The 19,365-nt window shown below is 43.0% G+C and overlaps 1 protein-coding gene across 4 annotated transcripts in view; it reads right to left on the reverse strand.

The window, feature by feature from the left end:
* VAV3 (vav guanine nucleotide exchange factor 3) overlaps nt 1-18,713 on the reverse strand; it is a 357,610-nt gene extending 338,897 nt beyond the window's left edge. For all 4 annotated transcript variants that reach the window (XM_082688262.1, XM_082688260.1, XM_082688261.1 and 1 more), the window contains exon 1: nt 18,466-18,713. In XM_082688262.1, coding sequence (XP_082544388.1) covers nt 18,466-18,669 — 204 coding nt within the window. In that variant the 5' untranslated portion in view covers nt 18,670-18,713. The remainder of the gene's footprint in view (nt 1-18,465) is intronic.
* Between the last annotated feature and the right edge of the window lie 652 nt (nt 18,714-19,365).

The following is a 19,365-nucleotide window of genomic DNA, read 5'->3' on the forward strand; positions in this document are numbered from 1 at the left end:
GAGTAATTTGAAATCAAAGGCTTTGAACAAATTATACCTAAAATTCTTCTTTATTGTATTTCTTGCTAATAAGTTATTATATACCTATTGCTAAAAAGTTACTATTTATTTATACATTCCCAAAGAGTTACTGAGCACTGTGTCCTGGGCATTGTGCTTGTTCCCAGGAATTCAGCAATGAATGAATCAAGGTGGGCTCTGCCAGCATGAGGCTTAGGTGGAACAGGAACATTAATTCCTAAAGCCAGTATTTCTAAGGACGATGAGTTGTATCAATGAAGAATTTAAAAACCAAGAAACAAACAAAATAGCAAGCTCCAAGTCTGGAGGAAAAAGATAAGGTGACAAATTCCAGGAGTGGAAAATATCCAACATGGCTGCCACAGAATGAGCAAGAGAGAAGGGGGTTGAAGCTAGAGGACAACAAGGTCAGATCTCAGAGGGCCTTCTTCAACCCTCAGAGATGAGGAAGCATTCTAAGAGTTATAAAAAGGTTCACATGATGTGGGTGGGTATGTACATTAAGATTACTGAAGATGCAGTTGGGAGAATGCACTGGCATAAAGTAGAATATCCACAGTTAGAAGGCAATGGGCCAAGTGATGGGGGGGTGGCGTTGAGGGAGCACAGATGGCTTCACGAATGACAGAAAGGCTGAGCAGTAAATACTTAGCACCATCTAAGTACTTGACACATATTGTGAGGTGGCTACTTGCATCCGGTTTTACAGATAAAAAAAAAAAAAAGCACACACACACACAAAACAAACAAACAAACAAAAAAGCAGACTTAGTGAGGTTAATTTACTCAAAGTCACCCAGTAAATAAATGATACCAAAACTTCAGAAATTTACTCTTAGTCAATTAGAAATACTTCTCTGCAAACCATCAGGCAGCATATTATCAAAAGCTGCAAAAGGTTTATAACCTTTCACTTAGGAGATTCACTTTGGAAAATAAAGTTGAAAGCAATAATCCAAACTTGGGGAATAATATGTACATGGACACTTACAGTCATGCTACCTATAAAGGAACTGGAAGTAATCCAAATGATTGACTACATAACCAGTGAGCATATCAAGTGGACTATGGATTACTTTCACAGCTGCATACTCTTCCATTATCACTTCCTACATGATCCCAAGAAAATTACTGAGTTTTTCTTAAAATTCTTCAACTATAATAATTATGCTCTTGGTGAATCTCTCAAATCTGTAGGGTAACAAGCATTACTAATACTAACCATAATCGTATTTAGTGGAAGGACAGTTATTGTTACTTGCTGATTAAAAGTTCATGATGTGCAAAGCTGAGAGGCAGGAATTTGTCATACATTATCTCACCTAATCCTCATGACAAGCTACAGTATGGACAGTGTTATTCCCAGGAGGCCACTGAGGGAGCAGAAAGAGAAGTGAAAGAGCCTGCCCTACATCATACAGCTTATTAGTAGCACATCCAGAATGTTAACTATAAAGACCAGGTTCTTTTCAGTACACAATGCCAACCCCATTATGAAAGGGAAAATGAAGGTTCACAGAATCTGAGCCAACAGAGGCTGAGAGATCACAAAGCTAATTAGTGATAGAGCCAGAATTTGAATGGGAGTCTACCAATTCCTAGTAGATTGTTTGCTCTTATTATATCACATTTGTCAAATATGAAACCACTAACAGGTAGATAAAATGATGTAATTTAAATCACTTTTAACTCATAATATTGTGAGGCCTTTAAATTAGCCTAAATAAAACAATGTCCGACAGAATACAACAGAAGAGAAAACTTACCGAAGATCAACAGAATGTTGTGATTCCTAAAAGACTGTGGGAAAAGCCCTATACCATGGAAAGATTAGAGGAGGTGGCAGAAGGAAAGGGTGGCAAATTATGACTAAGTGTCTACCGTGCCCCCAGGGCTATGCAAGACATTTTGCCTCTCTGAGCTCATTTGCTCTCCACAGCACTGTGCAGAAAGAATTATTCCTATTTCACAAGCAAGGAAACTAAGTTGCTGAGAGATAAAGGGATTTGCCCACAGCTGCTCATCTAGTGGGATGAGATTTGAACTCAGGCCTGTCTGAAGCTAAAAATCCACGTGCTTTAAATATATCATGCTGCCTGCTGTTACAAGGAAACAGGCGGAGTATGAATTACATTGTTTTTGCAGCCTGTAATGAAGATAAGGGACATAAAATCTGGCATTCTCATTCAACCCATTTTAAAGTTGGTGTTAGGAATTCATTCAATAGTCATTCATTTATTCATTCACTCATTCATAGGAGCTCTCGTTCTATGCCAGGTTCAAGGGTAAAGACAAAGCTGAAGAACAAATGGTCCACAGTATTATGGAACACATGATTTTTGGAGAAATAACATGTTTTAATGTTACCATAAATATTCATTCTTGGGAATTTCAAACACTGTTATCTGACTTTAAACAGCAAAACCTCAGCGCGCTCAGGAACGGAGTAATTCTGGGTAGCTAAGTTTCTGGATGTTGGAGGTTTACTCCTTTAAGCAACAGATCTCTCATTTCACAATTGTTTTTTATAATTGACCTTCAAATAATACAGGTTTGAATATGGGTCCACTTGTATGCAGATTTTTAAAATACATAGATGTACAGGACTTTATCTTCCTTGTGATTTTCTTAACACTCTTTCCTCTAGCTTACTTTAAGAATACAGTAGAATGCATATACAGAATGTGCTCATCAACTGTTATTAGTAGGGTTTCTGATTAACAGGCTATTAGTTAAATTTGGGGGACATCCCAAGTTACACATAGATTTTCAACTGCACCGGGGATCAGTAGCCCTAAGCCCCATGTTGTTTAAGAGTCAACTGTAATATTTTCAATGCTCTGTCCATTTTTCCAGGACTTTCTGAGCTCCAAAATCTGACACTTTGCATCCCTATTCCCAAAGGTTCCCCTCTATTACTGGATCCAAGGGATGGATGGATAGAGGGAGAGAGAGTAAAGGAGAGAGCTGAAGGCAAGAGAGTGAGGCCTTTGTAATAAGTACTCCACAGGACAAATTCTGAACTCAATCATTTTCCAATCTTTCCCAAATATTTTGTTTTTGTTTTTAAGGATTAATATGATTTAAACTTCTCTTGAGGACCTGGGTCTTAAGTATTCTGTTAGAAGCAATGCACTGTTACTCAGGAAACCAAGTAACCCTGGGCAAATCACTGCATCATCAGAGGGCTCAGACTGCCCATTTTTAAAACCAAGGAGCGGAACTAAAATTACCTCTCAGGCCTTTTCCAGTTCCATCACAGTATAACTCTTTGAACAACACAATCAGTTGCTATACTGGTCCAAACAGGACCATCCTTCCCCAGAGCCCAGTACACTATGTTGATCAGTTTAGCAGCATTTCTCCACAATCCAAGATTAATGTGGTTTTTGAGTCCATGATTTATAGGGTATCTTTTGGTTTTCCTTTTCTTTTTGTTGTACTACTGTCAATTTAGCTTTCAGCTGTCCCTCTTCCTCATTTTAACTTGCAACATGTAATCTCCCTGGATTTAAAAAACAGGCTTAGGAAAAGGAATGGCACATTCATTGAGTACCTACTAAGGGCTAAATACCTTATTGCAGTTAATTTTATCCTTACAACATTGCAAACAGATATTTTATAAATGTGAAAACACCAAGATCAGACTGCCCATGGTGCCCAAGATTACAAGTGGCACAGCTAGGATCCAAAGCCAGGTTGATGTATTCAAGGCCCAGGTGCTTTCAACTATACAATATTGCCTCATGAGTTTATGAGAAGAGTGTGTAAATGGAAAGTCCTTGGGTTTTAAGTCAGAATCTAGGAACTTTCTAATGGTTATTGTAAATGAACTTAAGCTTATTGCATTGAAAAAAAATATAAGAAATCTATTTTATCTCTTCTTTAGAGAGATGAGGGTATTATTTTACTATTATTAAATGCATTTCTTCATTTAGCTTATTTTACATAAAACACAGGAAGGTAACTGCCAAATGGGCAAATAGCTTAGGGCTAGCTAGGTGAGAAATTTATATGCATCATTGAAACTGGTGAACCATTTACTAAATAAGGCCAGAAAAAAATTAGATCCTTTACCAAATTCTCATTACTCTTGTCTTCACTAAGGTCATTAAATGGAACTATATATTCAGAAAGATTGAGAATTCAATAAGGATTTAACTATCAGAGCCAAATACTCCGAAGAGTCCAGTTTCACATTTTAGAATTTCCAGGAATGAAACTGATCTTAACAGCAATTATGACACATTCTCTCCTTAAATGGGGTCTCTGGAAGCACCCAGATCTTTCATGTTAGTGCTCATCCTGAACTCCAGAGATTTCCTGCTTCCTCCTCACTGAGGATATATAAATTGCTATCTTCTACTGAATCCCCAAGTACAGTTTATGGGAAAACACAAGGTTCTATTTTCAAGTACTGTCATCATAAATCTCAACTCAAGCATTTCTTGTGTGGCTGACTGTGGCCTAAGCTTACTAACTTCCTTTAGTCAACAAATGCTTTTTCCTATCTGAAGGTCAAATGCCAGAGAATTTAATAATTTTCTGCCAAATCTACATTTTGGAGTATCAATGTGACAGAATTATCCTTTCTCTGTCAGGCACTGCATACATAATTAAGGAAAAGCGGTCTTAATTGAGAGGTAATATTACCAACCCCCTCCCCCCCATAAAAAGCTTGTGAAAAAACAGATGCCGTAAGCTGGCTGCAAGAGGGGCTAGACAGCCTGCTGCCGCTGGGAACTGAAAAAGGTGACTTGAGTTTCTGGTTCGTCAGTGGATGTTCACTCAAGCACACCACTGGCCTCTGGAGACCATAAACCAAAAAGAGCACCTCTTGGGTGTGGGGTCCAATTTCCCAGAATCAAAGTTTTCATAACACCTGGTCCTTTCCGGGCTTCTAATTTATTAAACATTCTCTTCAAGACCCAAAACTCTCCCCTAAGAAGCAGCAAAAATGTGTGCATAAATGTAGCTTGTGAAGTTTGGGACAGCTGCTACTCCTAGTAACAGTTACAGTGGTCACCACGATGAGGGGTGGATAGGACAGACCGAGAACAAGACTCAGGAGGACTTGGTGGTAATGATAAAAACCAACTGAACCTGCAGGGACTGAGGGAGAGTTGGGGACTCTGTGTCTGGGATTTAGAGATCTGGAGTCTGACTAGGGAAATAAGGAGCCAAGAGGGTGACGGGAGGTGCAGCAAAGAGGCAATGATGAGCACCATGGCCAGCTGGGCGGTACACACGAGCTGCTGAGTGAGATTCTCGGACAACCCTCTTTGGCTTGGAAGCAAAAGCAGGAAAGCCTGTGATGGCACTGAAGGGCAGGGTGACCGCCCCATCTGAGGGCACAGAGGTGAAGGGAACTGGGGATGAATGTGGAAAATTTGACCGCATATTCGAGCAGGACCAAGGAGGACACAGCCAAAAACAAATGGACCAACAAAGAGAGAGAGTCAACAAACAGCACTAGGAGAATAAAGAATGATTAAGGTGGGTATGAGGGACTGAGAGGTGGCAAGTCAGGAGATTAGAGGGAGAAAGAGAGCAGGCTTTGCACACTGCTGTCGATGCCCGTGATATAGTCTGAATCTCTCTATATGGTTTCTGCTCCCTCAGCATTTAAGATATTCAAGAGACTAGACCACCATTTGATACTACAGGCTATGCACCAAAGTCCTATAATTTAACATCTTCACACCAAATGCAAACGGTGCAGCCATATCCCAGTATTAATGTCATGGAGGATATTTCATCACCCCTCAGAGTAACTGTCCCACTGGAGACATTGCTGAGGTTTGAATGTCTCTGCACATTCTTCATCTCGCACATACTCTCCCCGCCCAGTTTCTTTCTCAAGCCTTCTTCCTCTCCTGTAACCACTCATGTTCTGTCCTCTTCCTGGTCTCATCTCACTCACCCAGCTGCGTGCACTTTTGCACCTGCTCTGTAGCATCCAATGACTTACTTCCTTTCTGCATTCTTGCAAAAACTTGACTCTGAGGTCAGATCTGCTTTCTCCCCGCCCCACAAAAGCAGAAAGTTCCATATAATTTATCTTGAGGACTCCAGTACCCTGCACATAAGAGATTCTAGACAAATGTCTGGGGGAGGACAGAAATGCCTTGAGCCTGGCACACACGTTCACATGTCACACCCTGCACATCAGCAAAATTATCAATGCATCCAAAAATGTACTACCCCCTACCGAGCATTTGCCATGCTCATTCACTAATTCCGATCTCCCTACCCCATTCCCACCTTGGTTTTATAAAGCCATTTCTGAAGTAAAATCCATGCTGTATAGATTAAAAGCCACACTGGATCAGGGACTGAGTTTTATTTACCTTTGAATCCTCAGTATCTACTATAAAATCTAATATTTAGTAGACAAATTGGTGGCTTAATCAATCAACATTCATATGCACAAATTCCCATAAAAACAGAACCAAACAGAAAGCAGAAGAGCTAGGAAATTACCAAAGAGCAGATAATCCATGAATTAAATCAGACTCTTAAATAAGTGAAAACTGGTTTCATGAGTTCAGACGTTTCTCTTTGAAATACAATAAACTTCAGTGCAAGGTAATACAATGTCACTGTGCACTTGCAGGGCAGGCCTGGTTTCCCAAACATGTTTCCAGGCATTTCCTCACACAATGCACCATCTAAGCACTCAGCTTGACAGCAGGAATGATAAAATTCACAGCATTTGGAATTAGGACAACTGGACTCAAGTCCCGTCTTCACCACTTCCTGTCTGTGTGACCTTGAGCAAAGTCCTTTAGCCAGTGTACACCTCTATTTCCTTCTCTGTAGAAGAGTGATAAGATCTTGTTCTTCCTGGCTCTTAGACTCATAAGGCTCAAGGATGTGGGAGACGAGGAAGGAGATTAAATCTTGCTGAGTACCTACTATGCCCCAAGCATTTTACAGAAATTATTTAATTCTCACCACAATCCTGCAAAGTAGGTTTTCAGAATTTCTTGCCTATGAGGAAATGGAGACTCAACAAGTAAAATGATTTTCCCAAAGCCATCAGGTCCCATGCCAGAGCTGGGATTCAAACACTTCCCTCTTGCCCCAAACCTCTCTTTAAGAAACCATAATGCCTTCTTAATGAGGTCTAAATATGCATTAAAAAATGTTAGCTGCTATTCGGCATATTATTGATATGTCAGTATTTGTTATTATTGCTGTAGGTATGGAAGGCAGAGACAAAGCAGCAGCTAGTTGGTAAGGCTGCATGTCAGAGAGAGCTGTGCCTCTCAGGTCCTCTGACTCCTGGCCCGAAGCCTTTTCATTAAACCATATTGCCCCATGCTCCCAAGAAAAGACTCCTGACATTAGTGGGCACAGAGGCAAGATGCTTATTTATTCAAGCCAGCTGTTACTGATCTATTTTAAGACAAGTACTTTGAAAATCATGGAAGGTGAGTATCAAGTGTTTCATTGACTATTCCATATTAATTGACCCTTTAGAGAACTCCCCTGTGAGCAGCATATCCTGCTGGTTTCCTGTTAAGCAAGCTACTCAAAAGCTGACTACAATTCTTGCAACACAGATTTTGAAAGCACATGCACATAGCAGCACAAAATTCTAAAATAATTTTCTATGAAAATCCAAAGTATCTACTTCTTTTCTCTTCATGGTTCTGTCCACTAAATGCTTAAGATTGGGGAAAGGCAAAATGCAAACTTGTGACTGGCCTTCACACAAGGCAGAATCTATGCTAATGGGACGAGGGGGTATAATATTCTAAACAACACTGTAAATAATAGGTGTCCATGCATTTAGAAGAAGAATGGCTATAATACAGAATAAAAGGGGGAATAAAAGACAACCACTCGAAAGTCTATTATTTGCAACAATGATGTTCCTGCTGCCCAGAGAAATGTAGGCACTCCTGTCCCCACTCAGGAGTACAGCATAAAAACCACATGCTCAGGACTAGGGGTTACCAGGCACAGTATTAAAAGGCCAAAAGGGGGGCACCTGGGTGGCTCAGTGGGTTAAGCCTCTGCCTTCAGCTCAGGTCATGATCTCAGGGTCCAGGGATAGAGGCCTGCATCAGCTGGCTTTCTGCTCAGCAGGGAGTCTGCCCCCCCCCCACCTGCCTCTCTGCCTACTTGTGATCTCTCTGTCAAATAAATAAATAAAATCTTTTTTTTTTTTAAATGCCCAAAAGGACCAGCTACAGTCATTCTCCTGCCCTCTCATTAACTTTCCTCAGTTTTTCTACCCCATTTTATTTCTTTTCCCCATCACAAACCTGTTAGAGGTCGGTCTCCCATTTTACACTGCATGATAAAGATGTATATAATCATCCTGTTGCTACATTCAGAACCCTGAAACCAGAATTACTCAGTACCTAGTATGGAGGGGCTGTTATTGATAACCACAGAGCCAATCTGAGAACATTCCTCTAAAGCAAAGGCTATAAGAGAACCAGACAGCAGGGGAAAAGAAACTGACTACCATTCACATGCAGATGTGCCAAAAGCCTTGATGAAGGAACTCAGCATCCTGCCTCCACCCTGCCCGGCTTGTTAGTCAAATCCTAAACTCCTCTCAGCCTTGGAAAGTAGCTCTTACATGGCGGTAACTAATAGCGATGGTTTCATGGTGGTGTGACAAGGAGAATTCATGGGAAGTGTTAACATGCCTTGTAGGTTTCTGCAGTAGTAGCAGTCATAAGCACAGTAAAAGTCATTAACACTTAAGTATTTGTTACATGCCAAGTGCAGAGCTACTTCATTCAGTCAGTCCTCACAGACACCTAAAGCATAGGTTCCTTTATTACACCTATTTATTTATTTTTAAGATTTTATTTATTTATTTGAGAGAGAGAGAGCATGAGCAGGTAGAGGGAGAGGGAGAAGCAAGCTCCTCGCCAAGCAGAGAGCCTGACGTGGGGCTCAATCCCAGGACCTTGGGATCATGACCTGAGATGAAGGCAGCTGCTTAACCGACAGTGTCGGTGTCCCACACCTATGTTAGGTAGGAGGAAGAACAACAAACGGTTCTAGACACTTTCTGATGGTCAGTCAGGTAGTCACATGGTAAAGTAATACCTATTTGTAACGCCTTCCAATGAGCAGATGTTTGATTTTTAATAACATAGTGCAAAATACATCTTATTAAAAGTTATTAAAAAGTTATTAAAAGTTTGAGGTATGTTTGAAAAGGTAAACAAAGTCATCACTTCCCATCCATCCATGAATTTAGTTTATGGCTATTTATGTGTATAAATAAGGAGGCTTGGTGTCAATTTTTAGAGATGTACATAAATGAGCAAGCCCATGGCAGCCTCCAGCAGACCTGGAAGGTACACGAAGTATTGCAAGACGGTGCGAAGACTGTCATGCTCTGCCTGTGTATGTGACACAGTCTGGCACAAAGCTGTAAATGATCAGCAAGGGTGACTCCTGAACTGACTCTTCAGTCCCACAAATAAGGAGAAGTGGGTACATGCAATAACACAGGACATTGAACAGCACAGTTCATTTGAGAAGCCACAAAAAGTTCAGGAGCACAGAGAAGAAAGTGTTGAGAGGTACAGCAGGCACCTCTAGCCGACTAGACAACAGGGCCTTGCATGCTTTTACTAAGAAACCTGGATTTTAACCCATTGTCCATAAGGAACCACTGAACAGTTATAAGGAGGCTGACTGACCATCAGTCAGGTAAACCCTAGAAATCCTCAGTCACTCTCCATCACACCCAATGTTCAAACAAGCCTCTGTGGCTCTACCCTGAAAATAGATCCTGACTCAAATGAGGGAATGAACAGCATTTGTGCATTCAAGAGAAAAGATGACGCAGGAAAGCACAGGGATAGAGTGACAAAGGAACTGGCCTTCACTAGGGGCACTGATAATGCGCCCATAGAACAGGAGAGAAAGCGTCATCTATAGGCACACATGCAAAAAGGGGAGACCGAGGAAGCTCTCCTGATTGCCTGTTTTCTCAGTAGACTAGGAAGCAAGGTCACCAGAAAAGAGGGAAAAATGGAGATAAAGATGGAGTTTCAACAAGAAAAAGTACCAGGACGGAGAAGGATGGGCTAAATGGATGAAGGGCAGTGGGAGATACAGGCTTGCACTTGTGAACTGAGAAAGTCACAGGGATGAAAGGTAGAGCATAGGGATTATAATCAATGGTATTGTAATAATGTTGTATAGTGACACATCATAGCTACACTTGTGCTAAGGAGAGCATAATGCATAGACTTGAATTTCTAGGTTATATACCTGAAACTCATGTAACATTGTGTGTCAAGAAAATGTCCAAGTAGTCATCGAGGGGAGTCAGAAAGTGAATGGTCAAAAGAAAAAGAGTGAATGGTCTAGGGCAGTTCTCAGACTTTTTGGTCTCAGGATCTTGTTACACTCTTAAACTAATGAAAAAAATAATTACTGAGAATCCCCAGGAGCTTCTGTTTACAGCGGTTATATCTATCAACATTTAACATACTAGTAGTCTCAACTGAGAAATCTTTATAGTATCTACAAGCACATAATTCATGGTTCATCGCAGCAATGACATCAGTGGTGTCATGCAGCCTTTGGAAAACTCCACTCTACACTTGTGAGAAAATTAAAGAAAAGGCAAATAATGTATTATTAAAAAAAAAAAAAAAAAAAGACTTGACTTTATGGAACTCCTAAAGGTATCTATCTCTGAACCACTACCAGGAGTCTCCAGACCCTACTTTGAGAACACCTGGTCTAGAGAAACAGAATCAGATGGCTGGGTAGCCTAGCGTGCCTCACTGAGGTTAGGGACCATGAATTTAAAGGGACAACAGTCTGAGTGTCCTAGGTTTTCCTCCATCAGATCCAGGAGCTACATTGCAGGCAGGAGTAAGTGGAGAGTTGGATTTAACCTGGGTTGCACTTTACTCAAATGAGTATCACAAATCAAGCTGGAAGTATCATGACTGCAGAATTTAAGCTAAGGAGGAAGGAAATGAAGACATGAAGGCAGTGAAGAGGTGGCAGAACCAAGAGTTCAAACGATCGTTGGATTTTAGGTATTAGAATAAGCCAGAAAGAAAATAGTTTAAGAGAATAGGATGCTCGGGGCGCCTGGGTGGCTCAGTGGGTTAAAGCCTCTGCCTTCAGCTCAGGTCATGATCCCAGGGTCCTGGGATCGAGCCCCACATCGGGCTCTCTGCTCAGCAGGGAACCTGCTTCCTCCTCTCTCTCTCTCTCTCTGTCTGCCTCTCTGCCTACTTGTGATCTCTGTCTGTTAAATAAATAAAATCTTAAAAAAAAAAAAAAAAAAGAATAGGATGCTTGACACTAAATACGGATGGTAACTAATAATAGCTTCAAACTCCACAGCTAAAACTGAATGTGCTCCCCTTCCCTCTGAAATTGGCACCTCCTCTATATTGCCTCCCCCTACAAGTCCCCCCATCAGCCCAGCCTGAAACACAGGCTCATTCTAGCCACAGGTTCCTAGCTCTCACTGCATCAAAAAGGCCCAAAGCCCTGTCCATTCCAACTCTATATCATGTCCATCTTTTTGTCCTTCTCTATCCTTTCTGTCCCATAACTTTCTCGGGCATGGCATTCTCTGGCCCCCTCTTCTACTGACTGAACTTCAGCAGCAGCCTTGCTTGGGTCCAATTCTCCCCATCAAGCTCATCCTTCCCTCTGCAGGGGGGTGCACTTTGCACAGTGAAGTCTGACCCTGTGATTGCCACCACTCCAACTGTGAAATGATTGCACCAGTAGAGGTGGAGGTAACAGACAGGGAGGTATAGGCTATCAGTAAATTTGGGGTCCATCGAGGTATGAAAAGTAGGTAACATTACAGCGACATGAGAAGACACAGGAAAGAAAATAGGAACAAAGACAATGAAGGAGGCAATTCAAATTTCTATGGAATGTTTAAAGAGAAACCAGCAAAGGAAACAAGGGGATAGTAAAAGCAATGAGCAAATGAGGAATGTGCAGTGTGACAGGAATCAAGGAAGAGTTTCAAAAGGAACAGAAAAGGCCATGTCAAATGCCATAGAGAGCTTAAGAAAAACAATTTTGAAAAGGGTCTGTTGTATTTGAAAATTAGGAAATTGGTATCCATACTGAATCAAACCCATCTGCACTGCCAACATGATACAGTTTTCCCCCCATCCACAAAACAAGACACACCCACTTTTCCATTTCTCTCACCCTGGCAGCCATGGGATTATACCTCACCAACCGTCTCACAACGCTTTATCCTTTATCCCAGGCTCTGGTTCCTAGAGAGTCCAAGTTAAGCTATCAAGTATGCCTACAGAACAAGAGCTTAAGATGCCTTAATAGGACTTAAAGAGCTAAGAGCTCTTTTCGTTAAGTATAAAATTCAAATTCTTTTGGATAAGAAAGCAACCCTGTAGATCTCTTTTCTTTTCCAACAGCCACCACCACAGCAACAATACTCCCAAAGAGGGGTCATGCTTGTATAGCTCTCTTTGTTGATCCTCTTCCTTCTACCTGCTCTTCTCCAATAGGTTGTTTGTCCATCACACACCAGATCTGTCAAATCATCAAAAAATTTCATTTTTGACAGTCCATCTTCCATCTTTGTCTTACTTGATCTATCAGCAGCATTTGACAGGTCTGCTCATATTATCTCCCAGAAACACTTTATTCACTTGCTCTCCACACTCTTGCTGTTTTCCCTTCTGCCTCATGGCCATTCCCTCTCAACTCCTTCATAGGTTCTCATCCTACTACCTTTGACACATGGGCTGGCCCAATGGCTCAGTCCCTTGACCTTTTCTTTCTAGACTGCTCCCTGTGTGATATCATCAGGGCTCATGATTCTAAATACCACCCATACCTTGATGACTCCAAAATTCACATCTATATACCCAACTTCTCCACTGTCTGCTCAGCATCTCTACTTAGATGTCTACAGGGCATTCCAAACATAACTGGCTCCAGATCTCCCTGCCCTCTTCAGACATCCACCAAAAGCTATCTTGCTCCAGTATTCTCCCTCTCAGTCAGGGCAATTCCATCTTTCCAATTTCTCAGGCCAAAATTTTGGAGTTATTCCTGGCTCCCCTCTCCTTCTCATATACCTAAATTGGCTCCATCAAGAAACTCCTGCTGACTCTCCCTTCAAAACATATGCGGAACTGAACTATTTCTGACCATCTGCCCTGTTATTGCTCCCGCCAGAGCTGCCATCATCTCTTGCTGCAGGGACTGTATTAGCCTGACTGTTTCCATTCTTGCTGTTGGATAGTTTATTCTCAGCACACAGCCAGAGTGACCCTGTTGAAAATGTAAGTGAGGTCAGGGGACTTCCCATTTCACGTAGAGTGGAAAGTCAAAGTCCTTACAAGGACACATTAGTCTTAATTACAAGGACACATTAGTCTTAAAAATCTGGCTCCCATTTTCTGACTTCATCATGTCCACTCTTTCCTATACTCACTCTCCTCCAGCTACAATGGCTTCGAATATACCCATCCTTTAAATTGACCTCAGAACCTTTGCACTTGGTATACCTTCTGCCAACAGTAATCTTTCAAACATCCATACTCCCGCATTCCCTTACTCTTCAGGTCCCTCCCTGATCAACTGTGACCTCTTCAGAGAAGCCCTTCTTGCCTATCTTCTATGAAATTGAATCACATTTTGCTCTAGTCCCTTCCTGGGTGGAAATCTCTTTATAGGACATATTATACAGTCATTTCTTTATTATCCATTTCCCCCATTAAAATATAAATCGTTTTAGGGCAGGAAATTGGTTGCCTTTGTTTATTGCCCTAAGCCAGTCTCTACAACAGTGCCTGGCACATAGAACCAGATATTTGTTGAAAGAACTCTGAATGCCTGAATAATTCATTTTAAGAAAATTCAAAGTTCAAAGTTCACCGATACCATACACAGTAGTCAGTAAATTCAAATGTATTACTCTCATCATAGGACATAAAGAAAAATTTTCCATTACAAAACAGTAAGATTAAGATAATCTCATTGACAGATCTATGATTGGTTATAGGCATTCACAGAGACCTTCTTAGCCACTAAAAAGGACATCGAGGCTACAGTCCATGCCCTTTCACAATGTACCCCCCGATACAACCATCACAGATGAACAGCTCCTCCCAGAGCTGTTCATGCATTTTATATCCTAGCTAGAACACCTGTTTGGATGAAAAATAAATCCAGATGCCATATATCCTGGTCTTTTATTAATCATCTAGATTTTATTTATTCTTCATGAAAGAAATGTGTTAAATGGGGGACTAAATACTGATTTGTGTCTACTCCTTTAATTCATTTTAAACAAATTCTAAATAAGGTTTTTTTAAAAAGTACTTTTTAAAAGATTTATTTGAGAGAGCGCATAACCTGGGTAGCAGTGCAGAAGGGCAGAGGCAGAGGGAGAGGGAGAAGCAGACTCCCGGCTGATCAGAGCCCCAACTTGGGGCTCAATCCCAGGACGCTAGAATCATGACCTGAGCCAAAGGCAGACAGATGCTTAACTCACTGAGGTACCCAGGTAGCTTATTTCTAAAATTTCTGAAAAAATTTTGAAAAAAAATCTGAAAAAAATTCTGAAAAAAAAAATTTTTTCTGAAAAAAGTACTTATTTCTGAACTGAACAAGATCCTCCTTTTACCAACATAGCAAGACCAAAAAGAGGCAGATAAGCACAGCAGATAAGCACAGTAAGAATATGAGGCTGGGATCCCATTTATAATTCTATTTTGAAGGGTAATTAACTTAAAACCTCAAGATTCAAACCTATAATTGAGTAATTATTTGCTGTGTTTTGGGGCTTGTTTTTTTTTTTAAATTCAAACTAGGTAGAAGTCAAATAGTAAGAGAATGGAAGAAATCATACTCAGAAAAATACTCTGAATATAAGAGGCTACTCATTTTATAGACTCTTAACCGGATAATTAAAAACCACCAATATGTAAAACATCAACAAACTAAAATTTCCTTTGTCCATGTTTGTTCATCAGTCTCAAATGCCACAAGACTCTGAAGTGAAAACTTCTAGTTATTTCCTGGCCTAGAAAATCATGTGCTAAAAGGAAATTCAAATTAATATCTTCCATAAAACCTATATCAGTGGGACAGAATGACTCTTAGATACCAGAAACAGCAAAAGCCACAACTATTAATAATGACATCTAAATTCAGAGGAATGAAGTCTGCTGGGATGCCTGTCAGGATTTCAGTGAGTTACTAGGTTATTCACTATACAATAGGAATATTGCTGATGGGGTAGGAGTCTTATAACCAGAAGCAGCTAAGAAGATGGGAGCCATTCAATGCAGAAACAGAGACGTCAGCCCAAAGGGGTTTAGACACCTTGCGATTATTCTAAAATTTTGATTGCAACCTGTTACTCTTAGAATGAAAGCAGGAGGTGGCGCCTGGGTGGCTCAGTGGGTTAAAACCTCTGCCTTTGGCTCAGGTCATGATCCCAGGGTCCTGGGATCGAGCCCCACATCAGGCTCTCTGCTCAGCAGGGAGCCTGCTTCCCCCTCTCTCTCTGCCTGCCTCTCTGCCTACTTGTGATCTTTGTCAAATAAATAAATAAAATCTTTAAAAAGGGGGGGGCACCTGAGTGGCTTCAGTGGGTTAAGCCTCTGCCTTCGGCTCAGGACATGATCTCAGGGTCCTGGGATCAAGTCTCCTCGTCGGGCTCTCTGCTCATCGTGCTTCCCCCTCTCTCTCTGCCTGCCTCTCTGCCTACTTGTGATCTCCCTCTCTCTGTCCAAAAAAAAAAAAAAAAAAGAATGACAGCAGGAAAAAGCAATGTTTTAAGTAATTTTACTAATAATGAACACCTACTAAGTGCTGGGCACTATAAACATGTTAAATAGATCACCCTGTTTAATGAAACCATTAATAAGTGTCATTTAAGGATTTAACGACAATCTGGATAATGCAAACTCATCTGTCCAGCACTCAGCTGTTCAGCAACCTCCTCTCTCTGCAATATGGTCAGGAACCAAGAAAGCAAGGACAGCCATCGTCATATGCAGGTACTAGCCTTCAAGGGTTCGCTTTTATGAAAAGCCCTCACCCACAGGACATTAGAGAGAAAATTGCATTGAATTTGGAACCAGAAAGCTCAGGACTGGACAGGCTTAAAAATCCAAAAGCAAAATAGCCTAAGGAAAGTCATTCAGCTGTTTACCTCATTATAACCTGATGCCTTATCTGATAGCACAGTGTAATAATTCCTTTAGGGCAAGGATCCTGATGTGTTCATTGTAGTACCCCCAGTAGGGAATCAAATTCTTGGAGTATCATATGTGCTCAATTTTCATTAATGATGCTCCTCGGGTATCAAAAAGATTACATTGACTAGATTCAACAAAGAGCAAAAACATGTTTGAAAAGATTTTCATCCACTGCTAATTACTCAAATAAAGGTTAGAAGATTAAAAGAGGGAGATCCTCAGCTGTCCAGAGAAATGGATTATTGAGAACTTATTGAACAATCCCCGAGGGTTCCAGGAAACTGAAGTTTCAGAAGTGCACACAATACTGTGTTCCCTACTGGTGGGCCGAAGCATCCTGACTCATACCACCTTCTGAAGCTATGAGCCAGGTGGGAAACCGTGATCTGTAAACTCAAGCAACTGCAGCTCCCTATAGAACTTTGCTCAGAACAGCAGCTTCCAGCTTCATGGAAATGTCTGTTAATCCCCTTAACAGCAGACACCTGGCTAGCTCAGTCGGTTAAGCCTCTGCCCACTCAGGTCATGATCCCAGGTCCTAGAATCAAGTCCCACACCCTCAGTCTCCCTGCTCAGTGGGGAGTCTGCTTCTCCCTCTCCCTCTCCCTCTGCCCCTCCACCTGCTTGTGCTGCTTCTCAGTCTGTCTCAAATTAAAACAAAACAAAACCTTAATAGGATATCCAGAATTGAAACAACTCTGAAGAGGTCCACAGATCAGGCAGTCAACACCCAGGATTATGGGAAAGTAGGAAAGTAGGACTTCTAAAGTCCTATTGTTGTGGCGCCTGGGTGGCTCAGTGTGTTAAAGCCTCTGCCTTCGGCTCGGGTCATGGTCCCAGGGTCCTAGGATCAAGCCCCGAGTCCGGCTCTCTGCTCAGCGGGGATCCTGCTTCCTCCCTCTCTCTCTCTCTCTCTCTGCCTGTCTCTCTGCCTAGTTATGATATCTGTATGTCAAATAAATAAAATCTTTAAAAAAATCCTATTGTTCTCACCACTTACAATCATGTTCTGTTTGGGGGACTGCTAACCAGCCGACCAAAGGCAGATAGGATAGGAGGTAATACAGAATTTGGGGTGCAGAGGCACCCTGGTGAAACACTGACTTGAAGAAGAGATGAATGCGTGTGCTCTAACTTTAAATACATAATTATTCAATTTCATGAAGTCCATTTCATTGTAAAATGCAGTGCTGTGGCTGCCGAGTAGCTGAGGCACTATCATTTAGGATTAATGATTAAAATATGTCCTGGAAGGAAGGACTCCTCTCTTCTAAGCTGAAAATGATTTTTCATATTACAAAGAAAATAGATGTGAATGGTGTTTACGATCTTTCTGCGTGGAAACTTTCTAACAGGACCACGAAACTACTACTCTGAGCTGTGACTTTTGAGTTGACTGTAGGATGCACCCTCCCCCCCACCCAGAGTTTTTGTTGTTGTTGTTAATCCCTCTAAGAGGCACGTCCAGGCAAGGCTGGAGGAGCCAAGCATGCACTCCATCACCTGAGCAAGCCCTGAATGAAGGAAAGCATAATCTCTAGCAAAACTTCTTGTTTCCTGTCGCTGCTAAGAGAGGTTGGACTCGCTCCTTCTCACATGGCTTAAGAAGAGCTGTAAACACAGCCTAGCTCGCCAGCTGGCCACAAGCTCAGGGGGCTTTCGGGGACAACCACTGCATGGTGCTCCCTTTTCCTCCCTTTGACCAGTGTCATTCCTGTACAAATAACGGTACCGGAACGCCCTCCACTTCCTAGAGTCATTTATGTTATGGTTCCTCTTTCAAGAAAACATGGGGATGAAACGCAAAGCAGAAGAGACTAAAGGCAGAATGACTGCAGCACCTCGGTTTATCCCTCACCATTGTTATTGTAAGAGAGCTGGATCAAATTCCTTTTGTTGCCCTACACACGCACAAACGCACGAAAGTAGGTGAAGGAACGGGCACCCTAAGACAGTTTTGTTGTTTTTTTTTTTTTTTCTCCGCTTCACAGAAAGTCTTTATGAAATCCTCATACCATCTCCGGACGCAGGACTTCAGCATTCTGCTAAAGACCTAAACCATTTCAAGCCAAGGTACGAAAAGCCGAAGCGATCCCCAAAGCAGAAGGCTGGGAGGCAGGGCAAGCTGGGCGCACCTAGATGTTTGCATTTACACAAAGAAATTAGCCGGAAGATTAATAGGAGATGCCGGCTGGAGGCAAGGCGCCCGCGCCGGCTCCCTTACCTGGGACATCTGCGGCCTCAGGTTGATCTCCTTCAGGTTGATGGAGTGCGCCCGGAGATTGTTGAGCAGCTGGCAGAGCAGGACTCCATCGCGGAGGGTCTGCGCCAGGTCGAACACCTGCGCCGAGTCCCAGGTCACACGGTGGTTGGCGGGCAGCACCTTGCAGTGGATGAGCCACTGCGCGCACTGCTTCCACGGCTCCATGCCCGACGGCTCCGGGACACGGCCCGGCCGGGGCAGGCGGCAAGGATGCGGCCGCCGCCGCGGTTTCTCCACGCCCCGCCGACGCCAGCCGTGGCCGGCCCCTGCCCTGCGGGGGTGCGGGGGAGCGGGCGCCGCGGCCGGCTGGTCCGGCGCTCCGCGAGGGGCTCGGGTCCGGTGCCGGCCCGGCTCCTCCTCCGCCCGGCCGCCGCTGCAGCGAGTCCCTCGCGCTCTCGGTGCGCCCCGGCCGGCTCCGCGGCGGCGGCGGCGCACAGGCTTCCGACTCGCGAGCCCGGCGCCCGGCGACTGAGCATGCCCAGCGCGCCGGCCGGTCTTGCAGCCGTCTGCGAGTCCCCAGAGGCGCGGTGGGAGAGCGCCGCCGCCCCGGCCTGGGGTCGGTGCCCGGGGCGGGGGAGCCTAACGCCCCCGCCCACCGCGCCCGCGGGTTTGCGGAGCGTACATCCCTACCCCCACCCTGCGGCGTCTGGGGATTTCCCCTCGTGTCGGCTTCCCGGGTCGGGGAAAGTGGGGCTGAACACTGTAATACACAGGGGTTCCTACTGGGACACCCCCCCCCGGTGGCGACTGCAATTTTTAAAGGGTCCGAGGGGAGCGAAAGATTAATTGGGGCACGAGGAGTCCCCCGAGAAAAGAGAAAAGGACCCAGAGCATCTTGAGAACGCCGTGCTGAAAGTTTTA

This window comes from Mustela nivalis (assembly GCF_964662115.1).
Source record: "Mustela nivalis genome assembly, chromosome: 10".
Classification (NCBI taxonomy): Eukaryota; Metazoa; Chordata; class Mammalia; order Carnivora; family Mustelidae; genus Mustela; species Mustela nivalis.